The 22,416-nt window shown below is 40.7% G+C and overlaps 1 protein-coding gene across 2 annotated transcripts in view; it reads right to left on the reverse strand.

Moving 5' to 3' along the window:
• The window catches only part of ANKS6 (ankyrin repeat and sterile alpha motif domain containing 6), a 51,508-nt gene that overhangs the window by 25,259 nt on the left and 3,833 nt on the right, over window positions 1-22,416 (reverse strand). For both annotated transcript variants that reach the window (XM_064150055.1, XM_064150054.1), the window contains exons 2-9: window positions 19,705-20,204; window positions 18,068-18,112; window positions 17,205-17,409; window positions 13,361-13,467; window positions 11,856-12,001; window positions 2,736-2,946; window positions 2,070-2,119; window positions 855-1,058 (exon numbers count right to left, since the gene is read on the reverse strand). In XM_064150055.1, the coding sequence (XP_064006125.1) occupies window positions 855-1,058; window positions 2,070-2,119; window positions 2,736-2,946; window positions 11,856-12,001; window positions 13,361-13,467; window positions 17,205-17,409; window positions 18,068-18,112; window positions 19,705-20,204 (1,468 nt within the window). The remainder of the gene's footprint in view (window positions 1-854; window positions 1,059-2,069; window positions 2,120-2,735; window positions 2,947-11,855; window positions 12,002-13,360; window positions 13,468-17,204; window positions 17,410-18,067; window positions 18,113-19,704; window positions 20,205-22,416) is intronic.

Genomic DNA, 22,416 nt, shown 5'->3' on the forward strand with positions numbered 1-22,416 from the left:
TTATTCCATCTAAACCACCTTAATTAAAATTAAGCTAACTTTCACTTACAAAAGTAAGACAGAAAGAAGACCCTCCTGAAATGTCTTCATTATCCCATTTCTACAACTGACATGAAATACAGTTCTGGAGTAGTAAAATAAACTCTTCTCTACACTTGGCCATTAGAGTGTAAAAGTCAGGGGAGTAAACACTTCTTTTTCTCCTACTATCTACAAAAGTAAAGGTTGTCAAGATTGTTTTGCTTCCTGTTTCAAGATAAACAAGCTCTTCTCCTTTTGTTTTGTGCTTTTACTAAAATGATTTTAGAATCAGGTAAGCTTCTTCTGTAGAAATTATTTATTCAGACTTTCCCCCTAATTAAAGTATTTGCACATGGCTATATGCTTTGAAGACTAATTGCTACAATTTTATTATTAACATTTCAGAATATTCTGTCTGTATACTTCTGCCTCTGATATTTCTTCCCTCTCCTTCAGCTCCTGAGAATCGAGAAACTTTCATTCTTTTCCTCCACCTCTACTTTTCTTCCAAATGGGAGCCACACTTCACCATACCTACCTTGGCAACTAATATATACAAGTAGAACCAGTGCCCACTTTAGTAGTTAGCAGTCAATTTGTTAAGGCTTTGTTCTGGATAACAGAAAACAGGTCATTCCATTTCATACAAAACATTTGTTCCAATTACGTTCTTTCTGCAGAGATGCATATTCCTCCGAACAGCAGACCTTAAAAGGACCAAGCACTACTGAGACACTGCCTTTAAAGTCATCTCTAATCAGAAGCACAGAGTAGCTCTCCAGTAAGCAACGCCTCAACATAACAGTCATTTTGTACACATTTTGTTTGCTTACTATATCAGAGTTCCCACTGCTGTTAAAATCGTGCTTGATCGCCTTCTGTGGCCAGGCCGTTCTCATCTGTTCAGCTTTGCCATCTTTGCTGAGTCGCGGTCGGTCAGAATTCCAAAGCTCAAAACTGGAGGGTGGCAAGAAAGGTGGGATCACTGCTTTCAGCTTGTCACTGGGCAGCCTGGTGAACGGAGCACTGCTTCTCAGCTGCGAGAGGGAAACAACAAAAGGGGAAAGAGCAGCCTGTCAAGAAACACAACTGGGAACTGACAGCCTCAAAATTTTAAGTTAAATAAAAAGGCAGAGACAAATGCATTTTTAAACAAAGTAAAATGGAAACAGGTCACAAAAACAGTACTTCTGACACTGTACAATGCACAGCAACAGACAATCCAGTGGATGCTCTGACACCTACTATCGGGCTGCCCATTCCTTTAATACAATTCATGAAGTGCCAGAAACTGCCTCTTCCTTTACCGGGATGAATCTTACTTCAAATGCCATTTAACACTAGTATGAGTAATTAATTTCCAAACAAATGAGGTAGTCTTTTCTGTATTCCCAGGCAGGACACAAGGAAACAGTAAACAACTGCCTGCTCCTCCTACATCTGCTCTCCAGAAAGAGAAAAAAAGTCACCAGCACAACTAATTTGGTTCTCTGGAGCTCTGTCAGTCACATAATAAATCACTGAATCTTCTTCAAAAAGAGCATAAAGGATAACCACTAAAATCTAACGACTTCTCCAGAGAGCAAGATGTACAGGAATTTAAAGCTACAGCATAACAAAAGAATTAGAGTAATACAAATAAATATTCAAAATTAAGTATTTCATAGTTGCTTCTACTACTAACTTCTCACCTTCACACTGTGATGTTCCATTCACATTTTCCTCACAGCATACTGTTTGTCAGCAATTCATTCAGTCTGTTTCATCTATTTTACTAATTCACTGCTGAGGTACATACACACACAGAGGTATGAGTAGCTCTTGAAAGGAAGTCAATACTTGTGAACAGCTTCCATTACTACTTGTAATACTCCCTACTCTAAGAACTACTGATGTATTGCAGCCTGTCAGCTCATGCCTAGTGACCAAAACCAAAGGACAGCTCTCTTTTTAACAGTGAGTTGGACAGCAAGTAAAAAAGTGAAAAATTATGTGGGTTGCACGACCTTCTGAACTGGGCTGGACACACCAAGAGCACTGCAACATACCATGGTTGTCAATAACTCATCATCCTTCCCTCCATTTGCAGGGTTCACACCTGAAAAATAAAATATAAATATTTAATATAAAAATAATATAAAAAACATAAATTACACTGGGTTGCTTTCAAGCTCCTATTTTTGTTCTTAAAGATAGCTTATTGATTTCAAACAGTCAACAGCTTTGCCCTCAGTAAGCACACACAATTTAGATTTCCAGTGACACTGTCATGTACCTAAATTAAAGTTAAGCCAACAATCTTATTTCAAATCACAAACTGTGTAGGTCTTGCACAGAGAACTCTACATTTTCACTAGATGTACTCAACAATTTGGTATTTTCTGACTTCTCTTCTTGGAATTACTTGTTTCCAATATACAAATTAATTGAAGATACTAACATTTGAGTGACCCGCCCCTACTCTCCACCTTAATGGCATTTGCTACAGAACAGTAACATCATTTATCTTACCATTCTCCTGCTTAAATGATGCTGCATTCATGTTCAGTATGATCAACATTCATGAACATAAACATTTCTCTCTGTGCTACAAATACACTTCATATATTTCCAGCTATATTAAGTTAAATATAATCTGAATCAATAAATTAGAAATAGCATCATCTTGACTATCCCATGAGAGCTCATTTCCCATAAGACAACTGTGGCTTTACCACTAGCTTTGTTATTTGTAATCCAAGCTGCAGTAGCATCAAGATTTCCAGAGGCGTCCGTATCACTCTGTGAAACTGCTTTTATGGTGGAATTTAGTAGTGGTTCAGGCTCATCAGGAAAAGGCACAAACTGATTGGAAGGAAATCCATGGCGCAATGTCTGAGTCAGCTTCAGCTTACGGAAACGATTGGACATCCTGCTCCACCAGGACTAGATTGATAAGAAGACACAACAATTTAGTTCCAACTAAAAGAAAAAAAAAGAGAAGAAATGCACAATTCAGTAATCCTTACAGCACTGACAAGGAGTTTTTGAGACAAACTACAAAATCAACATTAAAGTGGTTTGCAATTATGAATAGAATCCATGAGCATAAGATCAACCTCTTTCCTTACTTTTCATCTGGTAAATGCCTTACAATATCCTTCCATGCTGTCTGAAAAGGCAAGTAAAAGTACTAGGGCAATTTGGAAGTTTTTACAGCTACATGGTAAATATTTAACCTTCCCAGTAACTTCCAATTTCATCATCCATTCTTACACTCTGGTAGCAATGAGCTGGCCTGTGTACTTCCTGCTTTTTAGAGGAGTTCATCCAACTTACATGAAATTTTCTCCTTAAGACCTTCAAAATCAGTGGCAAACAAGAAGAGTTCTGACAGTATTCCTGTAAAACTAAAGACTAACAATCCACGCAGTGCTACTACACAGATACCTAAACTCTACCAGACTGGAAAGACTATAAACTAAAAAAGAGCAAAGCAAGGAACCACAAACCTCAGGACTACTACTTCTATAATTGACACCATACAGGTATCACATACATGGGAATTGTTACACAAAAGGACCATCTTTGCTCAAAACAAAATTTATCCAAGTATTTACAGTCTCACATTTTCAAAGGCAGACAGCACAAAATGTTTCAAGTATTTAGGAGGATATTTCTCTAGACTATACAAGACCTATAGGCTATATTAAGAAGATTTATGCAATCTGTATCAAAGATTATGTGGCTTGTAGGTAACTAAGTCAGATTATAAATATCTTCTGATGATTTCTTATTGAAATTGCTTCTTCCCTTTCAGGAACACTTAAAAAAATAATAACTCTATGTAAAAGTAATGATACTTCATCAAGACAGCTTTATGTGATATCTATCCAGGTAATTTATTTTCCTAGTTTACTTTTTATTCCTAGCCATTCTTTCTCAAGCTACATATTCCCCTCTATCCTTGGCATTTAACATTTTTCAACTGCTTACTGATATATGTCTTCCCCACTGTCATACAGTAGAAATAATACAAACTGCCAACTTATTGCCTGTAAATCAATCCTTCTGACACATGATCATTAAAAATATTCTAAATCTGCACAGAGCATTAGTAATGGATAGACTTCTCAGACCTTCATATCTCTTTGGAGCCACAACTAATAAAGATTTACATTACTTTCGGCAATAAAGACCTGATCAAAAAAGGCAAGAAAGACAACAGATCCAAGGAAGCAATAAAACCCACACAGTTCACTATTTTTTCACCATTAAAAAGGAAATAAAAGGGAAAAAAGTCTAGTTTTAATACAGTACAATGATCTCAGAAAGCAGACTGCCTACACAGCGTGGTTAGGTTTTGTTCACTGAAGCTAGCTTGCCTCTGTAACAAAGCTTACACCTTTGTTACTCTTCCACAGCGCTTCTGCTTTATTAACATAAGATCATATTACAAACTAATCTGAAACAAACTAAGTACAGCCACTATGGTACCACACAAAAAAAAACCCTACTACTCTCTGTCCGTAAAGGAATGACAGGGGAAAGGTTCATCTTATCCTCTGCTGTTCAGAGTATGGCTGGCTGAGCTCTGAAGTTTCCAATCTGCTGTTGTGGGAGGTGGTCACCTCTCCATCTACCCTGCCACAGCATACATGAACTTGCAATAAAGGGCTTGAAAGCAGACTGAAGCAGGCAAGTAATAAAAATGTATTTGTGGTTAAAAAGAGTCTGTCAAAAGGCTGCAATCTAGCAGCGGTGTTAGAAAAGACAATAGCATCAAACAACAGAAAATGCTGCTGCCATTTGAAAAGTATTTCAGACATTTTTAACAGTATTAGGCATGAAAGAGAAAGAACGAAAGATGTCTGCCCTCAGACAACCTTAATCTAAAAAAAAGAAGCTAAATGTGATAATTCACACTCATCTAACACCTATATTAATTTGTGGATGAAGCACAAGCAAGAAGAAAAGAGAGGAAATAATTTTTTTCCACATGGAAAAGGCAAAACTTTATTTCCAAGTTCACAAAAGTCAAGAAGCAAAACAGTTAATAGTTCCTGATTCAAAAGGGTAAAGAATGAGACCATAGTCATGCACTACATTACCAGCAGAGCCTGTATTATGTATACATTGCAAATAAAAGAAACATCACAAAGTAAGAAGTCTACTAGTTAATGACAACAATTTTTCAAACTGGAAACACTGAAAAGCATTTGTCTGTTTGGTTGTTTTTTAAACTTCAAAACCAGCCTATTAATATAATTAATAGGAAGGTAAGAAAATCTGTGCATTTATTTATCAGAGTAAAAATATTTATTTGTCTGTTTGGTTGTTTTTTAAACTTCAAGACCAGCCTATTAATATAATTAATAGGAAGGTAAGAAAATCTGTGCATTTATTTATCAGAGTAAAAATATTTGACACAAATTAAAACAGGACAAAACTGACTAAAATTACCCTAGAGTAATTATTATTAGACAACATGAGCTCTGAACAAATCAAGGTAAGAGAATGACAGAAGTTACAGAAATCAGGCAAAAGGTAGATACATACTTGGTCTTACCCTAAAGAGAAAATCTGAAAATTTACCAATTAAAACACTGCACTTGAAAGGCTGTCAGCAAAAAAACCTGCATGTCACCTGTGCTAGTTTGAAGCTAGCTAGAATGTTTTGGTGAGAAGAACTAGGTTAGATGCTGTGAAAAGCAAACTCTGGTGATGTCTACTTCACTCATAGGTTTGCTGAGATGTATAAGAACAAGAATATAAATATAGATAACACAGTCGCTGTCTGGGCTTTGGGCTGAACTCTCTCTCACCAACCTAATCTGCCATCTGTGTGACTAATTCATCTGCTTCCAAACCCCTCTGGCTGACTCTCAAAACTACCTTTAAACATAAGACAAAGTCTTGGATAAGGTAGAGGAGTAGGGAGGAAGGTGGAAGTGTGGCTGAGAGCCCCTGCTGGGGACTCAGGTTTCTGGACTCACTCAATTTCTAGAACTGCTGAATCTAGTCTGGGTGATTTTCCAAAGTGCGTGGAGGCAGGTAACACCCAAACCATCACACCACTACAGCTCATAAGAGATGGCTGGTATGGGTTTGTTGGGAATAAATCCCACAAAAATCAGTACCTTGGTCTGACAAAATAACTATCCAAGTGTGCAGGAAGGAAAAAAAAGTGTAACAGATTGGCTTTACTAATGCTTTATTACCATTCCATGTAACTCTAATTGAATGACTGAGGAAAATAGGGTTCAAGTAAAACTGATAAAGAGGAAGAATCATGGCCAAAAGCACACTGAGAAACAGATTACCCACAACTGGATCTCAAAGTGGGAAGACATACTCTGTGGAATGAGACAGAAGTTTGGCAATGTTCATTAACAACAGCACCAATGAAATGGAACATATTTTGTACAGTTGGTGGAAGACATCTATCCAAATAGTTCTGTGAGCACCTTAGATACTCTAAGCACTAACAAACTGACATTACTCAGTAGGGGTCAAGCTGGCATGAAAGAAGAAATCCAATGTACAACAAGAGGAATTAAGTAGCAGGAAAGCTATATTAAAGAAAAAAAAATCTGAATCATAACATACAACAAAACTACAGAATCACAGAATGTCAAGGGCTGGAAGGGGCCTCCGCAGCTCATACAGCCCAACCTCCCTGCCAGAGCAGGATCACCTATGCCAGATCATACAGGAATGCATCCAGGCAGGTTTTGAATATCTCCAGAGAGGGAGACTCCACAACTCCCCTGGGCAGCCTGTTCCAGGGTTATGCCACCCTCACAGGGAAAAAAAGTCCTCCTCGTGTTGACACGAAACTTTCTATGCCTCAACTTCCACTCATTGTCCCTTGTCCTGTCACTGGGCATCACCAGGAAGAGCCTGGCTCCATTCTTCTGGCACTCATCCTTTACATATTTATAAACATTGACGAGGTCACCTCTGAATCTCCTCTTCTTCAAGCAGCACAGTCCCAGCTCCCTCAGTCTCTCCTTGTAACAGAGATGTTCCATTCCTTTAATCATCTTTGTGGCTCTGAGCTGGACTTTCTCAAGCAATTCTATGTTCCTCAAGAACTGGGGGCCCAGAACTGGGCACAGCACTCCAGATGCAGCCTCACCAGGGCAGAGTAGAGAAGCAGAAAAATCTCTCTCAACCTATTAGCCACACTCCTTTTAATACACCTCAGAATGGCATTGGCCCTCCTGGCCATGAGAGCACATTGCTGGCTCATAGTCAACCTCCCATCCACTAAGATCCACAGATCCTCTTCCCCTTCACTGCCTTCCAACGGATCAGTCCCCAACCTATCCTGATCCCTGAGGTTGTTCTTTCCAGGTGCAAGACTCCACACTTGCCCTTGCTGAATTTCATTCAGTTTCTCCCTTTCCAGCCCTCCAGCCTGTCCAAGTATGGCTGAATGGCAGCACAGGCTTCTGGTGTGGCAGCCACTCCACCCAGTTTGGTATCATCAGCAAACTTGCTGACAGTGCCCTCTGTGCCCTCTTCCAGGTCATTAATATACCGAACAGAACTGGTCCCAGTACTGACCCCTGTGGGACCTCACAAGTCACAGGCCTCCAACCAGACTCCTTCCCATTGACCACAACTCTCTGGCTTCTTTCCTTCAACCAGTTCCCATCCACCTCACTACCTGATCACCTAGACCACACTGCTTCAGTTTTAGCCAGAAGGATGCTGTGGGAGACAGTGTCAAATGCTTTACTGAAATTAAGATAACCATATCCACTGCTCTACCACCATATATCCACCTGGTTATCAGGCTATCAGGTTGGTCAGACATGACTTCCCCTTGGTAAAACCATGTTGACTTCTCCTAATGACCTCCAATGTCCTCGATATGCATAAGGACAGTGCCAAGGATAAGTTGCTCCATTACCTTTCCAGGTATGGAGGTGAGGCTAACCAGCCTAGAATTACCTGGGTCCTCCTTCTTACTCTTTTAGAGGATTGGAGTGACATTTGTCCTCCTCCAGTCGCCAAGTATCTCTCCTGTCTGACATGACTTACTGAAGATGGTGGAAAGTGGTCTGGGAATGACCTGTGTCAGTTCCCTCAGCACCCACAGGTGCACACCTTCAGGATCGATGGACTTACGGACATCCAGATTACTTAACTGTTCCTTAAGCCAGTCCTTATCAACCAGGGGAGACTCATTTGTCATGCTTTCCTCTGATGCCTCAGGTGTTAGGGACTCCTGAGGACCGTCTCTGGCAGTATAGACAAAGAAGGCATTTAGTAACTCTGCCTTCTTTGTGTCCTCTGTCACCCAGGCACCCACCTCATTCAGCAGATGGCCTACACTGCCTCTAACATCAGCTTTTCCTGAAATGTATTTGAAGTAGCCCTGTTATCCTTGACCTCCCTTGCAAAAAAGTATAGATGCAGAGTGTCTCACTGCAGCAAAAAAAAGTGAATTTCACTGTTAACAGCATGAAACACATAACTGTGCAAGTTGCTCTGGGATGCCACTATGTGATTCTGAGACTCCAAGACTCATTTTGCATATCTCAACTTGACAGAGAGAAAATAAGAAACAGTACAAAGGTTAGGAAATGTAACCTCCACAACAAGGAAACTAAAATGTATTATTTTTGTTTAGAAAAGAAACTAAAATGAAGAGAATATGATAGTTCTTAAATATTTATATACTTCTTATAAAAATGAAGGTGGCCACTGAAAAGAATCTATCAACTTCATATGCAGCAAAAAGAGATATAGATTAGATCAGGGAGAAAAAGGTTTACCACAAGAAGCAAGAGGCAGTGGAACAGGGGGCTGACAGAGATGATGGGACCCCGGGATCACCTTTACCACGGTGAAGAAAAAACAGAAACTTCCTTCAAGGATGTTCTTGGCAAGTTCATTCTGCCTCTTCAGATAAAAGCAAGTAAGCCTCTCAAATTCCCTCCCATTTTTATACTTCCATGATTTAATATACTCCACATTCTGTCATTTGCTATAATCTAGATAGAAAATTTATGTACTGCCTGAGCCACCATCACTATCTTTGTTTTACAGTCCTGGCTCAGCATGAAGCTGTTGTCCACATGGAAGCACTTCTGCTACAAAATGCAGAAGAGGTCCCTCACTTCTACACCCTCTTCCCATGCTGATACAGAGAGACCAGAGTTTGATGGCTTTCCACACATCAAAATATGTCATTTTTACCCTCTCTCAACATTTGTGTGCAGAGTAAGATATGTAAAATATTTGTGGTCAGACAGAATAGTTAATAAAATATTAAGCAATGATGAAAGAAGGTGATGTATTTGCTTTATATAAGCCATAATCAGGTACCTATACAGAATGCAATTTCTGCTGAAAAAGTGTTTATGACCCAACTCATAAACAGTGTAATATTCTCTATTTTTGAGACCAAATGCTTATAACATTCCACACATCGAAATACTAAATTTGTGTCAGTAGTCATGTACATATTTAGCTTTTAAATCTCACTTCATAGAATCATAGAATCAACCAGGTTGGAAGAGACCTCCAAGATCATCCAGTCCAACCTAGCACCCAGCCCTAACCAATCAACTAGACCATGGCACTAAGTGCCTCATCCAGTCTTTTCTTGAAGACCCCCAGGGACGGTGCCTCCACCACCTCCCTGGGCAGCCCATTCCAATGCCAATCACTCTCTCTGTGAAAAACTTCTTCCTAATATCCAGCCTATACCTCCCCTGGCACAACTTGAGACTGTGTCCCCTTGCTCTATTGCTGGTTGCCTGGGAGAAGAGGCCACCCCCCACCTGGCTTCAAGCCTTTGCATTGCAAGAGTTGCAATCCTACTTGTTCAGTCGTGCTCCGTAAAGCAAAAGCTGTTCTGACAATTTCCTATCTAAGTAACTGCCTTCTTAAACAGGTCCGTCTAAACCAATACTGATGCTGTATAATTTCAATTGATATAATAATCATTAAAAATAACCATTTGTTGCTTCATAGTTAAAACTGCTAAACAGATTTGAGCTAAAGCAGAACTTTAAATGATCTTTAAAATTCAAAGCAAACAATAGGCTGAAAATTGCCATATGTTTATCCAATACACTGAAAAAGTGAAATTGTGGACTCAAACAGATTATGACATACACCATAATCAAAACCAAAACTATCCACCTAAGAAAACAACAACAAAATAAACTAATAGTTTTTTTCTTTCTCTTTCACAAAGGGACAATGTAACTTCTAGTATCTCTCTTTAAAGGACACACAACTTGTTCTTATTCTGGTTTCCCACTGGACTATTGCCAATTTTAAGGTGAGGATACAGCACACCAAATGACATGTGAGCCTGAAATGCACACTCTTCCACTCTTCATACTAAATATTAACATTTCTGCCATGATCTTAATTTTCAATGTCAATAGTCTGTTTCCATATATGGTTGAAAAGAAGTCTACCCTCTCTGCTGGAGGTACACATGAGAGGTAGCCTCTCAGTCTCCTGGGCTGTGCCACACAGATCCAGGAGTATTTTCAACTAGAACTCCAGTTCCTTCCTACATCCTTGCTTCTTCCAGGGTCTACTAATATCATAAAAGCAAAATATAGGAACTACTGCTGCAATTCCTACATAAAACAAAGATATAAATAAGCAGTTTCTGACTGATAGGACATGCTAATCACAGCCCCATAAGACACCTGCTCCAATTTAAAAAACAACACACTCTTACAAAAATAATAAAAATTAGCAATGAGTATAAAACCAGTCTGTCAAAACTGAAGTACATTTGGATTTTAAAGGCAGATTTCACAGTATCACAGTATCACCAAGGTTGGAAGAGACCTCATAGATCATCAAGTCCAACATGTTACCACAGAGCTCAAGGCTAGACCATAGCACCAAGTGCCACGTCCAATCCTGCCTTGAACAGCTACAGGGACGGCGACTCCACCACCTCCCCGGGCAGCCCATTCCAGTATCCAATGACTCTCTCAGTGAAGAACTTTCTCCTCACCTCAACCCTGAATTTCCCCTGGCACAGCCTGAGGCTGTGTCCTCTTGTTCTGGCGCTGGCCACCTGAGAGAAGAGAGCAACCTCCCCCTGGCCACAACCACCCCTCAGGTAGCTGTAGACAGCAATAAGGTCACCCCTGAGCCTCCTCTTCTCCAGGCTAAACAATCCCAGCTCCCTCAGCCTCTCCTTGTAGGGCTTGTGCTCGAGGCCTCTCACCAGCCTCGTTGCCTTTCTCCGGACATGCTCAAGCATCTCAATGTCCCTCCTAAACTGGAGGACCCAGAACTGAACACAGTACTCAAGGTGTGGTCTAACCAGTGCAGAGTACAGGGGCAGAATGACCTCCCTGCTCCTGCTGACCACACCATTCCTGATGCAGGCCAGGATGCCACTGGCTCTCCTGGCCACCTGGGCACACTGCTGGCTCATGTTCAGGTGGGCATCCATCAGCACCCCCAGATCCCTTTCTGTTTGGCTGCTCTCCAGACACTCGGACCCCAGCCTGTAGATCTGCATGGGGTTGTTGTTTCAAACTAGGATCATAATGGAAACACAGTTCCAAGCTTATAAACATAGTACCTTCTGCTACTTAGGAGATGTATTTCTAGGCACTGAAATGCTTTGATGCAAACTCCTCCTTAAAAGTCTTCTCTTTGCCCTACCATCTGACAAAAATAAAGTTGAACATATTCCACATTTCACTAGGACATCAGGAAGGAATTCAGAACAGACAACCCCCCCCAAAAACCCAGTTACCTACTAGATCCAAAGTTCTTAGAAATCACTTTCTCTGCTTCATACATTACAGGAAACAATGCACTGGTTATTTATTGAGAATTCATGTAGTTACCTTTAGACCCCCTTTATCATCTGGCAACACTGGGACATTTAAGGATTGTCTACTTCTGGAACAAGGCAAAGATGATCTGTTCAGTTTATTCTTGTCTTTGTCTACTTGCATGCATGCTGATGCCAGTAACCGTACAAGCTCCGTGTCTGAAAGACAAGATGATAATGTTTCGTCTTTAATCTGTTTTGTTTTCCAAAACGATGACTGCTATGCTGACATTTTATCTATAAATCCCATACAAGCAGTACTTGATCTAACTCTCAAACACAAAGCAGATTAATCCCCCAAACCTTATTTCCTGACCTAAGTTTCCCACACCTTCTCCCCACACAGAGTGCTGCAGGCTATCACCTCTCTAAAGGTATAAAATATTACACGTGACCAAATGAACTGCTTCCTCCACTTTGTAGGAGTTTAAAACTATATTGTGACACTCTCTTTTCTCACCTGACACAGAAGAGAGTAGAGAAAAGATAACATTCTTTCTTCAAGTGTAGGTTGCAGAAAAGAAGCTTGAAATTAAATCCCAAAGAGAAAGGAGATGTTCAGCCTGGACAATGAAGGGACTCTAAAGACATGGTAAGAAAATGGTGGAGAAAAAAGTAAGGAAAAAAAGTCGAGGAAGAAAAAGAACAAGCATGTGATCAGGACAGGAGAGCAAAAAAAACAACCTTCTGTAAATCTGTTTTATAAAGAAGTCAGAAACTTTCAGAAGCATAGACAAAACTGACATACATTATGTATACAGAGAGAGGTAACAAGACAAACTGTCATACAAGATGTTAGTCATAAAATCAATCACTGTTTCTTTCTAAGATTTCATATTATTAGTGATCTACTTTTGGCAAAGGAAAGGTATTTACTAGTGACCATAAAGAGTAAATACAGAAAAAATAAATATTAATTCAACAAGAATAGTGTGTTTTGGATTCAGATAAAGCAAGTCAGGTACCATGAAAGGTTAACAGTAACAAATTATACAAGCTAAACAAACTAAAACAAAAAACAAATTTGTTCTAAAGCGGTCCTGTAGAAGCAATCTGAACCTTGAAGTTTGCTTTATTCTCAGCCTTTACAGATGTTGTAAGAGGTTCAGCCAGGAGTACACTGGTTTTGCTCTGACTGCACTCTCTTTGTCCTGTCCCTTTATTGTTGTTTACTGAGCAGAAATTGAAAGCTCCAGTTGACAGCTCTGTGCTACTTACACTACAGACTAGCTGGGCCACCAGTCAAACGCCACTGAACTAGCTCTGGTGACACTGAAAATATTGTTAACATTTTCACAAATGAAGGCAAGCAGAATCCATAAAATCTGTTATCCCATACATGCAAACACTCATCTAACAAAGTAACTCAAAACTCACTGTTTTCAGGCAGTATGCTCTCCTGATCCAGTCCAGACTACAGAGGATACTTCCTACCAACTTTAATGTATTTTCTAGATGGAAAAGGATGTTTATCTGTTTACGTTGTATATTTCCCCAATGCTCTTTGAAATAACATACCTGGATCATTCAGCAACATTATCAGGTCAAAAGCTGTATATCCATTTTTTGCACGAAGATTGACATCAGCTCCTTGATTTAACAAATACTTCACAACATCTTTATTTCTTTATAGGAAGAAGAAAAAAGGCATTGCTCATGTTACAGATAAGAGAAAACCCTAATATTCAATTTTCACCCTTTTATACCAGTGGTCCTCAATTAGAGATCAATTTTCTTTTTACTGTAGTTAACCAAATCTAAAATTTGTTCACAGGCATTCAGAAGCTCCCACGATTCCTTTGTCAGTCACTCTTTACTTACTATTACACTAATCAACACACAGAACATCAGCCTGAAAAAAAAACTAACTTGGACAGTTGCTGAGGCAGAACTTGTTGTCAAATACTTTCCCAATGAAAGGCCGTAAGTGCCCAGGGCATAAAAAGCAGATGGAAAGACAAAGGCAGTAGAGCAGTCATCACTTGCTATCAGTAACACTTTAACACAACTTCATATGCAGAACAGGTAAGAAACTGCATATAGAAAAGCCAAACTGAGGACAATTGATAAACTCCAAACAGTACTTCACTTAGAGATATAAATTATGTAATTGAGAAGAAACATTATCCCATCCTTGAGGTGTTTAAAATGCAGAAACAATCAGCATGAAATAACAACCAACACAAACACTTTCCAACAAAAGCTCATAAAAGCTAGCAACAAAAGGAAAGCACTGTCCCATTCCCTTTAGCCCCTCTCCCCCTTCCCCCACTCATGCACCTGAATAAATAAGCAAGACTTGCCATGTCAGCTAAAAGCAATGCTGTAATTCAGCCTACGAATAAGTGAACAAAAAACAAAGCTAGAGAAAATAAATTTAATACAAAACTCTGTTTGAGCAGAGGCTGACCTTGTATGAAAATGATGTGCATCAGCAACAGAGTAAAGATGTTTTTCAGTAGCAATAGGTGACTGCAAACTCTAATACTGAAGCTGCCAGACAACACTGGGAGGGTTTACAAAATGTGTTGGTGGGACTATGACGTTATCCTGGTTGATTAGGGATAGGTTTTATCCTTCACAGAAGCCTCTAGGCTTCTAAGAAGCCAAATCCTTATCTCCAGGACTGGGATGTCCTTCCACTGAGGCACTGTCTTAGTTGGTTTTACTTAAGCATGAACAACACCAAAGCTTCCACTACCTCAAACAACTGCTTATGTCAGAAGGACTGATTAATATAATCAGAAAGGGAATTTTCATAACACAGTCCTCCAGGAAAGTCAAAACTCACAGAATCACAGAAACTCACAGAATAACAGAATGTTAAGGGCTGGAAGGGACTTCTAGAGATCATCAAGTCCAACCCCCTGCCAAAGCAAGATCACCTGAGGCCACACAGGAACACATTTTTCAGGGTTTTGAAAGTCTCCAGAGAGGGAGACTCCACAAACTCTCTGGGCAGCCTGTTCCAGTACTCTGTCATGCTCACTGAAAAGAAGTGTCTCTATGCATGGAGGTGGAACCTCCTGTGTTCTAGCTTGTTGCCATTGTTCCTTATCCTATCACTTGGCAGCACCAAAAACAGACTATCACCATCTTGACATCCACCTCTCAGATATTTATAGCCATTGATCAGATCCCATCTCAGCCTTCTCAAGACTAAACAGCCTCAGACCGCTCAGTCTTTCTCCATAGTAGATGTCCTAAGTCTTGTCATCATCCTTGTAGCTCTCCACTGGAGTCTCTCCATCAGACCCCTGTCTCTATTGAACTGGGGAGCCCAGAACTGGGCATTGGATGTGGTTTCACCAGGGCAGCATAAAGGTGGAAGAGAACCTAATTAGACCTCATGGACACACTTTTCTGGATGCATCCCAGGATGCCACTGGCCATCTTGTCCACAAGGGCACATTGCTGCCCCATGGGTAATTTCCTGTCCACCAGGACTCCAAGGTCCTTGGAACTACTGCTGAAAACTTTCACAAAGCAATGATAATTTTACCTCCTATTTTTCACCTTTCTCGCACTTTCATAGACAGGTGAGATCTACTGACTGAAGATAAAACCTGGAGCAGCTTTAAAGAGTCCAGCACAGAGCCACAAAGATTACTATAGGAGTGGAAAATCTTTCTAAGGACAGGCTGAGAGAGCAGGGTCTCTATAGCTTGGAAAGGAAGAGAATGAGGGGTGACTTCATTAATGTTTATTAAATATATGAAGGGCAAGTATCAGGAGAATAGAGCCAGGTTCTTCTCAGTGATGTCCAGTGGGGTACTGGGTGCAAGCTAGAACACAGGAGGTTCCACACGAACAAAAGGAAAAACTTTTTCACTGTGAGGGTGACATAACACTGGAACAGGATGCCCAGAGAGATACTGGAGTCTCCTCCTATGGAGACATTCAAAACCAACCTGGACACATTCCCGTGTGACCTACTCTGGCAGGGGGTTGGCCTAGATGATCTTTCAAGGTCCCTTCCAAACCCTAACGTTCTGTGATTCTGCGATCTGTACTTGCATCGTTAATGTGAGCCTTACCAGATGGTAATGAATCTTCCCCTTGCTGAGGGTCTTGTCTACAACAATGGAGAAAAGTTCACCATCCTAAATATCCCATATAGGAACAATGCCAAGTATATGACAGAGACCAGTGTGCCCAGGTGGCCAAGAGAGCCAATGGCATCCTAGCCTGCATCAGGAACAGTGTGGCCAGTAGGACGAGGGAGGTTATTCTTCCCCTGTACTCAACACTGGTCAGGCCACACCTTGAGTGCTGTGTCCAGTTCTGGGCCTCTCAATTCAAGAGAGATGTTGAGATGCTGGAACGTGTCCAGAGAAGGGCAACAAAGTTGGTGAAAGGCATGGAACACAAACCCTATGAGGAGAGGCTGAGGGAGCTGGGGGTGTTTAGCCTAGAGAAGAGGAGGCTCAGGGGTGACCTCACTGCTGTCTACAACTACCTGAAGGGAGGCTGTAGCCAGGTGGGGGTTGGTCTCTTCTCCCAGACAACCAGCAACAGAACAAGGGGACACAGTCTCAAGTTGTGCCAGGGGAAGTATAGGCTGGGTGTTAGGAGGAAGTTCTTGACAGAGAGAGTGATTGGCATTGGAATGGGCTGCCCAGGGAGGTGGTGGAGTCGCCATCCCTGGAGGTGTTGAAGAAAAGCCTGGATGAGGCACTTAGTGCCATGGTCTAGTTGACTGGCTAGGGCTGGGTGCTAGGTTGGACTGGATGATCTTGGAGGTCTCTTCCAATCTGGCTGATTCTATGAAATTCTATGAAATCACATGTGAAGTACCAGACCAATTTCTGGCATCTGACTCTAGTGCCTTCCTGCATTTATACAGTAACTTTAGAGAAAATGACAATCAGCTCTCCAGTGGGTGCACTTCAGAAAACCCTATCAAAAATAAAGGGTGAATAGAAGAATATGAATGGAATGTAAGAATTATTTTAAGACCAGAAAATATGGCACATAGAAGGGTAATTGCCTTGAAGTTTCAGAACTTTATGTAGGTCAATAATCCTGGCAGAGAGTGACACTACCCTAACAAAATACAAAAATCATCGAAGGATGGAATTTGAAATTTGCCTGCCTGGTGCACTGGCATGTTCTCAGCACTTACAGAGCAAGAATCAAGCTCCCAGCTGTGCCACTTGTTCTGAAATCCAAATAGCATTCAGGTCTGCTCTAGAAAGCCAAAGCTAGTGCAAGAGTTATAGAAAACTGAGGTTGTAAGACTCCCAATTTCCTGCACCAGCCTTTGTGCTTCCAGAGTCAGTACTGAAAAGATTTTTTTCAATTGAATATAAGAAAAACAAAACTTCATTACTGCTAGACCCAAAGACAGCACATATCTTACCCATGGTATGTGGCCTGCATTAGTGCTGTCCAGCCATGAACATTATCCTGCTTGTCAATATCAGCATTTTTCTCAACCAGAAGCTGAACAAGGGGCAGCTGTCCAGTTACAGCCGCAATCATTAACGGAGATGCACCATCAACATTAGTAATATTGACCTGACTTAGGTCTTCATCAACTATAGCTTTAACCAGTTGAAAGTTTCCTGAAACACAAAACACAATCCACAAAAGCAACAAGAACTGCTTAGTCACTGAATTAATATGTATTTTGATTTGCTGACACTGGTCTACATGTAGTGCAATTAAAACAGAAAAAAATCAGAGTGCTACAGCAACTGCAAAGCTAAAGCCAAATATCTGTACTGATCTTTGGGTTTTTAATTAATAGTTCAGTACATAAAACTGGCATAAACACGAGATACTGTTCTCCCTACCTATACTTACAGTACAATCTATTACAAGATCATTTTCTGAAATTTAACCACCAAGATATAAAGACTGTATAAACTGCAGTGCACCCCACATGTGAAGAAACAAGTATGGAATACTTCTGTTAAACTGTCATATGATGTCATACAAGGAAAACTGATGGTCAGGAACACAATTTGTCCTTTAAGAGGACAAAGTTCTCTATTCCATTGCCATAGGCTGAAATCGCAGAGAGCAACGATTTTAGAATCGGGAACAGTGGGTACAAAGGCACTCTGAAAGGTGGTGATCATCCCTTCCCTTGAGCAGGCAGAACGACATCCTATGTCACACTGACTTTTAAATTCCTCTTTAAGAGTGGTTCATTGAGTCTGAAATTCTCTACTGATACAAATCCACAACCTACCAAGGAAGAATCCTGTCAGTACTTACCCAGTTTCAAGGCATGAAAGACATCAGGTTGCCTCTTTTCTGAATCTGGAAGAAACAAATATTTCTATTAGCAATCATTTTTAAAAAGCAATTGCATATAAGTACTGTAAAACATGTGTTTAGACATACATTTAAGAAGAACACAGAAGACACTAGTAACCTTTTTATTCCCTTCAGGGAGGATGAATAACTTGTATGGTTCTCTGTGCAGACCTAAAGCTACATACTATAACAAAAGCACCAGTACAGCCTTTTGCCTTTTAACTTCCCTTCTCTATCAGGAAATTATGTATGGAAACTCTCTTATGCTTCCTGCCTGGAAGGCTAAAATATCAATTAAAAAACCACAGCATGGTTTTGTGGTTTATTGCAATCCTCTTTACAACAGCAAACACTTAAATAGTACAAGATGATTTTGAAAGGTGACTTGAAGTTTTACAGGCTCCCTCATTTTTATTTCCTCTTGAGTACTGACAGGTTAATTTGTAAAGGTCACAAAAACAAGAGTGATGATTTAACTACACAGCTTGCTATTTATGCGTTAATAGACAACCTTCAGCTCCCAGATCATCACCATCCCCATAGTAAGAACTGCAATTATTACAAATTTTAATACTCTGAGTGAGAGTGCTCCTTTGATATGGCTTCGAAGTACTCTGCAACTGCTGACACTATGTAAGATAAGAAAAAAAAAACAGGGAAGAGGCTCCATATAAATTTTATAAAATCCTGATATTAATTAGGCATTCCCCACTCCTCCAAGGAACAGAAAAGTAGGGGACATGTTGACTTCTTATTCATCCATACTAACACTTGGCTTTCTTAGAATACACAGTCCACTATCAAAGCCTTTGGACAAGGTTTCATATATTCAGAAAACGTCAGAAAAAAACATCAGGTTACCCTCATCTGATTTTCCACATGCAACACCCAGCAAAGACAGTCTGATGATGAGTTTCAGAAAGGCATTTAACCTTGATTGCAGCTGTCAGATACTGCACATCTCTGCTGAGTCACTCCAGGTCTAAACTTCACTGCAAAACATAGTGTCTACTTCCCATTCAAATTCTTTCAACTTTAAACTCACAGACTAATGCCATATAAAAAAGGCCCTCTGGTACTGGAATTCCTGTCCTTAATGTGGAAACTTTATTAATCACATCTCTTAACCAACTCCTCGTGACGTGAGGCAGATTGAACTTCTTCAGCTGCTCCTTCCAAGGCAGGTTTTCTAGATTTCACATATTTTAAGTTTTCTTTGAGTCTGCAGTATCCTGTCTTTTACAGCCTATTGGTTTTTTTTTATGTCCCCTTCCTTAGTGCTATTTTAAACAGACCTTTTTAATTCTCTTCCTAAATGAGCACCTGGATCGTGTGTTTTAAAAGCAAAATATGAAAACACTTTAAAATATTTCACACATTTTTTCTGTCAGTGACAGCAATCTCACCAAGCTAACATGAAGCAATTTGCAGAAGCTGGGCATCCCAGCCTCACTCAAGGTACCTACTCAAACATTCTCAAAAAACACTTGTTAAAAATTATAAAGAGCAACTTACACATACAAAATAATAATTTCAATTTCTAAATATACAACCAACATTTCAACAAAGTAAACCAAAGAACTAACACTCCATACCTGCCTGAGGTCTGATTGTTGTGAGAGATTCCAGGTAGTCCTTCATGTCTTTGTGTTTGAAGCCAACAGAGATTTCAAAAGGCGTTTTATGTAGTACATTCAGGTGATCAGGATTAGCACCTTTCTCCATGAGCTGCTGTGCCAAGCTCACCTTTCCGCTAACAGCTGCCAGCATTAAAGGACTCCAGCCCATAGTCTTCACAGTGTAATTACAATCAGCTCCCCAGTCTAATAACAGATGAACCACTGCCTCATGTCCATGCTGAGCAGCTGCCATTAGTGGAGTGATATCAGGAAGGTCATCTCTGCTGCTGTTGAGTATACTCGTACTAAAATGGTCATAGTTGTCTACGAAAGCTCCAGACTCCAGCAACAATTTCACCATGCTGACATGGCCGCCTCTGGAGGCCATTGTGAGGACACTGGCTCCTAACTTATTCTGTGCATTGAGATCAGCACCATTCTCTAGCAAAATGTGAGCCACGCTTATATGACCAAACCTCGAGAAAAAGCAAAAGAGGAGAATTACCACATCAGATCACACAAAGGCTTCTCAAAGAAAATCAACATACTCCGGAGCAGAGAAACCTTTGTTACCAAATCAGCCTACTGACTAATACACTATGTGGGATCATGCATGCATCACTGAATGAAACAGTGGTCACTTCACTGGAGGGGAGCAATCAGCAGCTGAAGACTGTAGATTATATCATTCCACGTGTACCAGTGACCACGCTTATAAATGAGGCACCTATGTAAGAGGATGCTCCAAACAAAGCAGCTAGGTTAATTTTTAATTGCATATCATCGATACATTACTTCATAAACCAGAGAGGGACTTTCATCCTTATATTTCCAGGCCTGTATCACGTTCAAGAGTCTAAGTCAGTCTGTTTGCAGATATGTTAATTAAGTACCCTCATTACTACTGAACAAGTATACCTGAGTCAAAACTTCAAAGAAACAACAATAAAGAAAAATACAAAACAGAACAACAATAACAAAAGACCTGAACCATCAAGGAATACCTACAATGGAAGAAGGCTCAGAGAATATAGCCAGTGGCCACAGATGCTGTAAGGTAAGATGGATTTCTCTCAACACTATAGGGACCAGACAGTGGCCTTTGTTTTAGAGAAAGGGCTCTACAACAAAGTGGAAATGTGAATGGCTTCCAGAAAACAATCAATAGAAAGTATTATCCTCTTGAGTCAGCCAGACCAGCATAGAAGTGTTTGGCAGATCAGCACAACGTAAAGCACCAAAACTGAGAAACCAACAAAATGAATTTTGGTGAGAGCAAGGGCTTGAGCTGGTTTCCAGTGGCATAGTCCTTCCTGGAAACTGGGGACACCCAGCATAATGGACATGCTGACGGTTTGGTGGTTCACCTGTGTGCTGCAGCTGCTATGGTAGGCTTGTGTTACGACTTCAGGAGACTGCTTTGTCAGTAGGCTAAATTAAAATCCCATGTTAATATCAAGTACCTTTCAATAAGGAAGCTAGGTATTAAAACGTTAACCCTCCCTTGTGTGAAATATATAAAAGAAGTTATTGAACCCCAACACCAGTTTCACCTGTAACCCAGCTTTGATACCACTTTAACAGAGGCTTCAGTAGTTTGTAAGCAAGCAGAAGTTGATCATGTAAGAGACACCCAAACAGCTAGGTAACCATAACACAATGAAACCATTTACTGTCCCTCAACAGAAGAATCTCTTATTTTAATAAACATAATACATGGACGAGACGTGTATTTTGTGTTCTTATTGCCAAGTATCAGCTGTCAAACAAAGATATTGGCAGGAAAAGGAGGCCTAAGAAGAATCTCTGTCCCTTGTTGGATGCAGGGGGGAAGACAGTGCTTGAAGGAGAGGAAAAAGCTGAGGTACTCAATACCTTCTCAGTCTTTAGTAGTACTATCAGTTTTTCACTGGATACCCAGTTCCCTGAGCTGGAAGACAGGGATGGAGACTACTGTAAGGGTCACAGAGTACTGGAACAGGCTCCCCAGAGAAGTTGTGGAGTCTCGTTCTCTGGAGACTATCAAGACCCATCTGGTGCTAGGGAAGATTATAGAGCAGATCATCTTTAATGTGACTATGGAGCATGTGCACAGCAACCAGATGACCAGGCTCAGACGGTATGAGTCCATGAAGGACAGGTCCTGCTTCATGAACCTGATCCCCCACTATGACACAATCACTTAGTGAATGAGGGAAATGATGAGAGTGTTGTTTATCTGGACTTTAGTAAAGCCTTTGACACTGTCTGCCACGGCCTCTTCCTAAAGAAATTGGCTATGCACAGCTTGGACAGGTGGATGCTTTGCTGTGTAAAAAGCTGGCTGGATGGCCAGGCCCAACAGAGTTGCAACTAAGAGAGTTAAATCCAATTGGCATCCAGTCACTAGTGGTGCTCCCCAGGGCTCAATTCTGTGGCCAGTCTTGTTTAATATCTTTATCAACGATCTGGATGAGGGGACTGCTTTGCAGAGGTATCTAGACAGGTTAGATTGATGGGCCAAACAGAGGGGTTTAACAAAGCCAAGGGCCCCATCCTGCACTTGGGTCACAACTCCATGCAACACTACACGCCTGGGGAAGTGTGGCTGAAACGCGGCCCAGCAGGAAAGCACCTGGGGGTGACTGGTTTATAGCCAGCTGAAAATGAACCAGGAGTGTGCCCTGGTGGCCAAGAAGGCCAAAGGCA

Source organism: Pogoniulus pusillus, chromosome 10, assembly GCF_015220805.1.
Source record: "Pogoniulus pusillus isolate bPogPus1 chromosome 10, bPogPus1.pri, whole genome shotgun sequence".
Lineage (NCBI taxonomy): Eukaryota > Metazoa > Chordata > Aves > Piciformes > Lybiidae > Pogoniulus > Pogoniulus pusillus.